The sequence below is a fragment of the Acanthisitta chloris genome, unplaced genomic scaffold (genome assembly GCF_000695815.1).
Source record: "Acanthisitta chloris isolate BGI_N310 unplaced genomic scaffold, ASM69581v1 scaffold15372, whole genome shotgun sequence".
Lineage (NCBI taxonomy): Eukaryota > Metazoa > Chordata > Aves > Passeriformes > Acanthisittidae > Acanthisitta > Acanthisitta chloris.
The window spans coordinates 115,648-124,183 of record NW_008661216.1 but is presented as its reverse complement, the minus strand read 5'-3'; the positions used below and the strand labels follow the sequence as shown (position 1 = coordinate 124,183).

The 8,536-nt window shown below is 40.3% G+C and overlaps 1 protein-coding gene across 1 annotated transcript in view; it reads left to right on the top strand.

Annotated features, from left to right (window-relative positions):
- Positions 1-1,851: 1,851 nt before the first annotated feature.
- Positions 1,852-8,536, top strand: part of TMEM132D (transmembrane protein 132D) — a 90,721-nt gene continuing 84,036 nt past the window's right edge. Inside the window, exon 1 of the mRNA XM_009070153.1 lies at positions 1,852-2,028. Coding sequence (XP_009068401.1) covers positions 1,870-2,028 — 159 coding nt within the window. The 5' untranslated portion in view covers positions 1,852-1,869. The remainder of the gene's footprint in view (positions 2,029-8,536) is intronic.

The following is an 8,536-nucleotide window of genomic DNA, read 5'->3' as shown; positions in this document are numbered from 1 at the left end:
AGCACCAATTCTGCAGAGGCAGGAGCAGACACCAAGGCAATAATACAGGAAGGCACCCTGAATAGAATCACAAAACCAAGGTTCATTGTAGGAAGATTCAATTAGCTCTTTAAACACAGAAACTGTGATAGAACATACTGTACAAAACAGGCTCACTGCCAGGTATTTATAGGCAATGCATTGCCCGTTCCTGCTCATACAATTAAGGTAACTGAGATTCAATAGTCACAGCTGCATAAAGCAGCTTTCTTATCCTACCTAGGTCAGCATGAAATAAGACTGCATTCAGTGCTAGCTTAGAAATCATCCTTTTTTTTTTTTTTCTTTCCTGACATGAAGAAATGAGAAATTGAACACAATATGTTCCATTTTGGAAACACAGAGGCTTGTTTTAAATTCTGTCCAGGAGAGAAAGAACTCAGTGCATCCATTAAAATCCAGACCTTAAAGATGATCAGATTAACCTCTTCAAGCACTAGCTTTTGATAAAGCTTTGGGTTTAGCCAGCATGATAGAAATATGAGCATTTTGGGAAGAGTTCCAAACTGAGGCTGTTGTCATAACTGGTCTTCATAAAAAATATGCTTCATTTTAGCTCTTTTTCCACATCAGCTGGGAAAACCTGCTGGGGTTTGGATACATTCTGGGATTCTCTAATCAGTGGCTGAAATGTTTCCTCTTTCTTCTAGTTGCACTGTCCAACATAAATGGCTTATGACACTTCAGTGCTGTGCCAGTCTTTCTCTCCTTGAGGATTATCCCATGGAAAGAAATTCTGCCCTTTCCTTTCCCCTCCACACAAACACTGAGGATCTGTTCAACATTCAGTGCTTCAGAAGTGAAAACACTGTCATACCCAATGTCCCTGGATTTCTGCACTGCTCAGAGCTTACCTTGCCAAGATACACAATAGAGACTTCCCTGCATTGTTTTCCATGCAGTAACTGGTTTTATAACAAGCTTTGTGGGAATTGCATCAAGGAGCCTCTTTCCAGTTTTCCCTCTTTACGTTTTGTCTTTATGGCATTTGGTTACATAAGCCATATAACCTTAGGAAGGACAACACAGACAGCCAAAGTAGCACTGATAAGGTATGAGTACCCCAATGGTGCCAGAGTATCCTGGAGAATCACACTGAGTAACTCTTTGTTCTTCTCCAGTGTTTTTCACTCAAGGACCCTGGCAGGATTGGCCAGTATTAAATAATCCAGTTTTGTAACTCTCCTCTCACAAAACAAGCTCAATTATCTATAATTCCTAGTTTAGCAAAGGACGAAAGGAGCTTCACACAGACATTCACAGCAAGGTAGCAGTATAGCCAAAAATTAATTCCAAGTTTTCCAGTCCTCTGCTCCCTGCTGCCCTTGTTCATGGACCCCATCCCGAGCTTTGACCTTTCTTCCATCCCTCTCTTTTTAAAAAGCAGAAAATACTCTTGATGCAGTGGTTTCCCAGTTCAAGGAGAGTTTCCCTTTAGATTTGTTCATGTGCTGCTTTACCAGGGAGGAAATCCAATATGCTCATTAAAGGGAGAGTCTCGGAGTCAGTTTAGGCTGTAGTTTTAGCTCTACTTTACCTTGATTTGGTTTTGTTTCTCCACCTGTAAAATGGAGCAGTGCTCAGTGATCCATGTCACAGAATGTTCCTAAGCCACTTGAATTTGTGGGAAATACCTTGAAATCTTAAGAAAAGTGCAAATAATTAATTCATTATTAAATCCATCATCCTACCAAATCCTCTCTTTGAAGGAGACTTAATCCAATGTTTTATTACTATAAAAGCAATTATATTACTGCCTTATCAGTCATGTGAATTGAATGTTTCTTTTCCTTCTTTTCCTGCAGTGCGGATGGTCCTACCTCGGAAATCATGCAGATTGATTTTGAGATTGAAGACCTAACTGAGCTGCCTGAGACCCAGATCATCACATGGCAGGTAGAATACCCAGGAGATACAACATCTGACCTTGGCATCTCCAAGATCTATGTAAGCCAGAAGGATCTGGTAGGAGTTCTCCCTTTGGCTATGGTAAGAAATTGTTCGGCATTCTGCAAGTTATTATTGTTGCTTTATAACTCCAGTGTCTGACAGGTGCAAATGATCTGCTGAAAATGGAGGGAGAGACAGAAAATTTCAGTAATTTGAGAAACTGGTACTGACTGGTGAAGTTTGCTTCATTGAGTGGTGGAACCACATGAGAGGAGACCACAGCTCCCCATGGAAGGCCAAGTCATGCTCTTTCACCGATACATCGACTTCTTGGAGGCAGAAGCTGAGTTCAGGGCACTTGCATTGCTCAGAACTCACTCTGGATGCAGGGAGAGGTGCACTTGAGCCCTCAGTTCAGTGTGGTGCTTGTCTGACTTGAATCATGAGTACTCTAACATTTGGTCTAGACTCCGTGAATGACAGTTCTTCCAGTTTTTGAATTCTGACTCCATTTGGGAGTGGGAATAGAAATTAAAATCATGGTGTGATTCCTGAGTAATTTTAATTCCCTAGGGAGCACAAGACTCAGTACACAGACAACTGTCTGTTCTACGTAAATACATTCAAATGGGTTATCCCATGGCCACAGTGCAAACTACAGAGCTTGAAAAATACCTGATCCTTTAGCCTTATTCTTACCTACAGTAACCATTAAGATATCCAAATTCCAAATGCAAAGAGATATTTTGTGTGTTTCCTCTTCTCTCCCCTTCACATTTCCTCATTGTTAGGGATACAGCACAGTTGTCTAAGGTCTGGCTGTTGCCCACTTTTCTCCTGCTAGAATCTGTTAGAAAATATTGACACATCATTATTTAGTGCTGAAAGAAAACCAAAAATCAATCTCAGAGCATTTAAAAAATGTAACCTGGATGTTTGCCTAGTGATAGCAAGTTAATTATGCCACTAATGAAGACCAAAGGTGTTTTCTTCACTTCCAGGCTCACAGAACAGGCTATTCTTGTTATTTACCAACTACTCAGATGTTGTGATGTTTTATTTCACCAAAAACATTTCTTTTCTGTTGTGGTGGCTCATGCAGTCATTGCCAAGATGTGTGTCACACTTGAAATACTCTCTCCTACTGGTATTGTGGCCATGTAACAATAGGGAGTTGTGTAACTAACCCCTTTGCTTTGCATGACTGTTTTCCATGGGCTGCTCCTGCTGCTGAGCAGTGAGTGATCTCTGCTGGTGTGTCGATAAGAGAAGAGGCTTTCAGGTCTGCAGATAGGACCCTGATGTGCAGTCACATGAGTTTTGGAGTATTGAGCACTAAGGCTGCAGAGATGATCTGATTTACATAACCTGCAATGTTGGGAGGGGGTTTATTCACTCCATAATTTAATGAGAAGATAAAAGATTTCTCTTCCAATGCTTCCAATAGTGGCAGAAAACTGTAGTTCTTCTCATATATGCCCACGATCCACGATTGCTTTATTATCAAATGATATAGTGGCAAAAAATAGTTCATAAGAATAAAGATAGATTCTCCTGGTAGTTGCTACAAATCATCTCATTCTCTTCATTTGCATTATATGATGAAAAAAAAAAAGACCTTTTTCCAGAAGCTAAAAATTCTATGCTCAAAGGTCACATGAAGTCTATAAAGTTATCAGTAGGTGGCATTTTGCAAGGCAACAGGTGTTGGGATAATGGGAAAGAGAGAAAGCAAAGATTAATGCCAGGGGGTCCCTGAATTGCTGACAGATTGGGAATAGTTTTAACCTTCTTTGCATTAACTGGAGTGTCAGGGAAGAAACTCTGGGGTATCATAAATCTCCAAATCTATGTCAGACTTCACTTTGTGCTTAGGAAATGATGATTCAGGTGCAGACCTTTTGAGATGTCTAACTTAGATTAGTTTGATACTTCAGTTTTCCCTGTGGTCTTTGCAAAGCCGATTTGTAATTTGCAAATGGAAAATAAAATTTGAAAAAAACCCCCCCACATCTCTTCTTTCATTTAGGAAGAACCACAATTAAAATAAAGCATTATATTATTTCTCTGGTCTTGAAGACTGGAGGTAATTTGGGTTGGTTTTTTACTGATCTTCCTAGCAGAACATATAATTTCATGTTTAGAAGCACCAAAGAGAAATGCTCTCGAATATTTCCATTACAGGTTAATCTTTCAAAAGAACAATTTTAATGCTTTTGCACTAGGCAGAGCTTTGGTTTTTTAACAGACTTGCACATGCCACCTCTGCACCATCCTCGTATTCCATAATCCTTTTCTTCTTGCTATTACAGATTTGTAAATTGCAAAGCAGAAGATTGGCCAATTTAGAGCTTCCTGATTTCTTTTTTTTTTGAGTTGCAAAATGCTGCAATGAAAAACTTAAATGTACGTATTGGCATCGGGACACACTGGCATTGCCTACCTGCTGCTGAAGTTATTAGGACACTTTATCAAACTCAGCTCCAGTCTGGGCCTTGATGAGCCCCAGATGTCTGGAGTGCCTGACTTTCCTTCTTGTTGAGTACTTTGGGACAGCCCTTAGGTATGTTTATAATCTAGTCAGCATCAACCTAAAAATTTACGTTATTATTTGAGACCTGAAATGGACAGGAAGAAAAGATGGGATTTGAGACTTGATTAATGGTCCAGTGGTGAGGTTGCAGTCTGCTTGGCAGAGACAAGAACTCCAAAGACAACCTTCCATCCCTCCCAGCCATATTTTAGTAGGCAAAGGTGGATGGTGAACAGTGAATTACAGACTTGTATCAGCAGCTGAGCCTCCATTGCCTCTCTGGTTTTGGCCCATTATTTATTTTCTTCAAACAGTACAACATCAGCCTTCAAGACAGTCAAGTGAGGGTTGAGACAGAGAGAGATTTAAATCAAATGTAAAAAACCTCTGAGAAGAGACCCCTGATTTATGATAGGCTTAGAGTCAGTGACCAAAGTCCAGCTCATTACTTTGCAACAAACAGGTTTCAGTGAAGGCAAAGAATTATTCCCTCTCATCTGACCCTTCCAAGGAGCCCCAAAGGGGTGAGCTGTCCCTTTGCTTGGCTCTGTTCCTGCACAAAAAGCTGCTGTGGTACAGATCAAACTGACCTATTTTTAAGCTGCAAATGAAGGTGGTTTAAACAAACCTGGATGAGCTGTTAGGAAGAAAGATCCCATTATCCTTCATCTCAGGGAGGTTAGTAACCCTCAGGAAAGGACAGTGTTGGAGCAAAACAACCTTTTAAACCAGTACAATCATTTTTGCAAGGTCACCACAGCTGATATTGTATGAAACATAACAGGACATTTATTTCACAAGGTCAGGTTTGTAAACCAGCTGTAAAGAGCCAATTCCTTTATTTGTCGAACAGAAATATTTTACAATGCATAGCATGCAACAGACTTCATATTTAAGATTATATTTTGTTGAAAGTTCTGTTTTGGTGTGTCCTAGCAGTTATCAAGGCAAGATTGACTCTAAACTCATTCTCCCATTGCAGGTGAACATGCTCTTGTCCTCAGACCCATTACAGTCATTTTGGCTTGTGAGAAGTCATATTTATAGCAGTCATATTAAATAAATTGTATCCAAAACCTGAACACCAATTTAACATTATACCTTTTAGATAATTCATCGTTTCAACTTGCTCCTGATGTTCTTTATAAAAATTTAACGAATATGTTGACAGGAAGTAAACTGTTCTACATACCATCAGCATAAGAAGCTGTATAAATAGACCAGATAAATAAATCAAATCAATTGCTGCAGCGAAGAGGTTATCCATTATATAGGAAGCTTTTCTGTATTAAAATTATTTCTGATAATTACAGGGATCAGCTGTCATGGTAGTGCCAGTCGCTGCTGGATTTTAAAAATGCTTAGGGTATTAATGCCTTTATTAATATATGTATCTGAAATGTTTACTTTTTAGCTAGTGTTGTTTATGTTCTGTTAGAGACTGGATATGTCACTCAGACTTAGTTACCAGAGTGCTCAGTGCTGCACAAACATTTTTAACTATAGCCTCACCCTGAAGGACTTGGAAACCAAGCAGAGAAGACTAGTCATAAAACCATAAAGAAAATATTGGTCCTTTCCTGCAGCAGAGGGATGGGCAGTGTGCTGAAGTTCCTCCTGAAATCAACCAAATTGGTTTCTCCTAGACCAAGTTTTCAGCTTGGCCCTTTTTTCCAATGACAGGAGACGTGATGCAGGAACTGGAGCACAGACCTCATTGTGCAAGTGCTATCATTGCTGGAGCTTATCATAGAATCATAGAATCAACCAGGTTGGAAGAGACCTCAAAGATCATCCAGTCCAACCCTACCGTGGTTACTAGACCATGGCACTAAGTGCCACATCCAGTCTCAGCTTGAAAAACCTACAGGGATGGTGAATCCACCACCTCCCTGGGCAGCACATTCCAATGCCTGAGCACTCTCTCTGTAAAAAATCTCTTCCTAACTCTTCCTAATTCCTTCCTTATGGTCCACACAAAGATGGTGTAGCTGTCCCTGCCCCTTCCTTAGGCCCTCTCCTGTGCTCCAGAGCTGTGCCACTCCTCCTCAGGAGGGCAGGGTGCTGATGCTCTCTCAGGAGCAGCCCAGGAGCACCATGCAGGTCCCTACTGGGTTGGGGGAATAGGATAGTAGAGGCTGTTACAGCCTCCTCCTTGCTATCCACCATCTAATCTGACAATTTGGGTGCTTTTGGGTGAATCAGTGCTTTTCTGTGGGAGGGCTGAAATATGATTGTCCACCTGTGTGTATGATTTGGATGAACAAACTGATTACAGGGAGGATCTGCATTTGGCTGTGACTGGCTTGGGTTCTGCCTGGCAGCTGAGAAGTGCAGGATCACATCAACCAGAACTCACTGTCCTACTCAACTTCAGTGAGTGAATATTTCTAATGACTTCCACTGACAGTCAGCTTTATGAAAAAGAAAAGAGATGTCTAGAGAGTAGATAAAAGCTTTTACCTTCCTAATTCATAGCTTTTAAATTGCAATTACAGCATTCGGCAAGTTTTCAAATATTTAATTAAAACATTACCCAATTCTGAAAAGGAGAATTTAAATCAAAATGATTAGTGAATCACAGATGAAATCTTCTCACGAGAAAGAGAGAAACCTTTGGATCATTGTGATATTGCCAGCAAGCATTTTCTTCTCAGAAATATATTCTATTGCATCCTGAAATGAGCTAGGTCAAGGTCTTGAAATTTCATATCATAAACCAGACTTGCCTTTCACCCAGTAACATTTCATACCAGTTCTGACTTTGATTCACCTTTCTTGAAAATAGATATCCAACATGACTGCAGGATACCAGATAATGTCTCTTGCCATTGCTGTCTAAGTGTTTATGCCCTGGAAATGTTTTTTCTCTATCTGAAATGATGCACACAAGGGTTTAGTTCTGGTTATTGGGGTATTGTCTAGTTGTTCTGTACAATGGCACACATTTGTCCCATGACTCACTATTACATCCAGTTCTTCCTGTTACTCTGTTGTTTCAGGCTGAAAACCTCTTACCTGATAGCTAAAATTCTTTCTGTCAGTCCCCACTTTTCATTGTATGTGACTGCATTTCATTCCAGTTCTTTTTTTCTGAATCCTTGGTTTTGTTTGGTGCTTCTTATTTAATAGCCCTAACTCTGTGTTGACAATGCCTCTCAAACTGATACTGTTAGCAAATGTTAGTACTAGTCTGTTCCAGGGTCATTATTGACAGCAATAAAAATAAAAACTGTCCCTGGGTTATTTCTGGGATATTGTATCAGTGTAATTCTGGAATAATCCTGTGTCAGTTCAGAGGAACAGATTGTCTTACTGGCTGTGGGTCTAACAGCTCTGCCTGGATCCAGAAACCTGCTCTATGGATTGGTTCTCTGTGTTCAGGCACCTTCCACTGGAAGGACTCTGTATTCCAAAGCTCATTAATCAGTCTTCATGCAATGCATGAGTCAGATTAGATTCTGTCTGACATCCTGATAACTGTAGTGAGCCTGTACAGCTAATAGGAGAAAATGTTTCATCAGGTTAACACATAAGAATCAGTAGTGCCTCAAAAACTGATTGAATCACAGGTATCTGAAGCTACAAGACATTCCTCCCATATGTAGATGTCAATTATTTATGCTTTTTTTGGAGCTTGTAGTATTGGCACCTATCTGTACCCAAACATGGACCAGACAGCTGAGTAGTCCCATGGGGTATGACACTTGTGGTATTCCCATGTGTCTGTATTCAAGAAGTGAATACACTCAGTTGCAACAGGGCTAATGTTTAGGGTTCATTTTCCAACTAGAATTGTCTGTAAAAATGGCTTGGTTTGGTTTTCAGCTCCCTGTTATTATTGCTGTTGCACTAAACACTGGCCTTGCTCTGGGAGACTCCTCTTGTCCCACTCCCAACACAGTGACAGATGTGTAAGTCACTAGCACACAGCATTTTGGGTTGAATACAGAGAATGAAATGAGGAAATAAAACAAGCACTTGGCAATCGAACACGTCTTATCTCCAGAATCCAACAAATGTCATAGTCTTTGGATTTTGCCTTCCAGAATTAATGATGACCCTGGGGTCCTT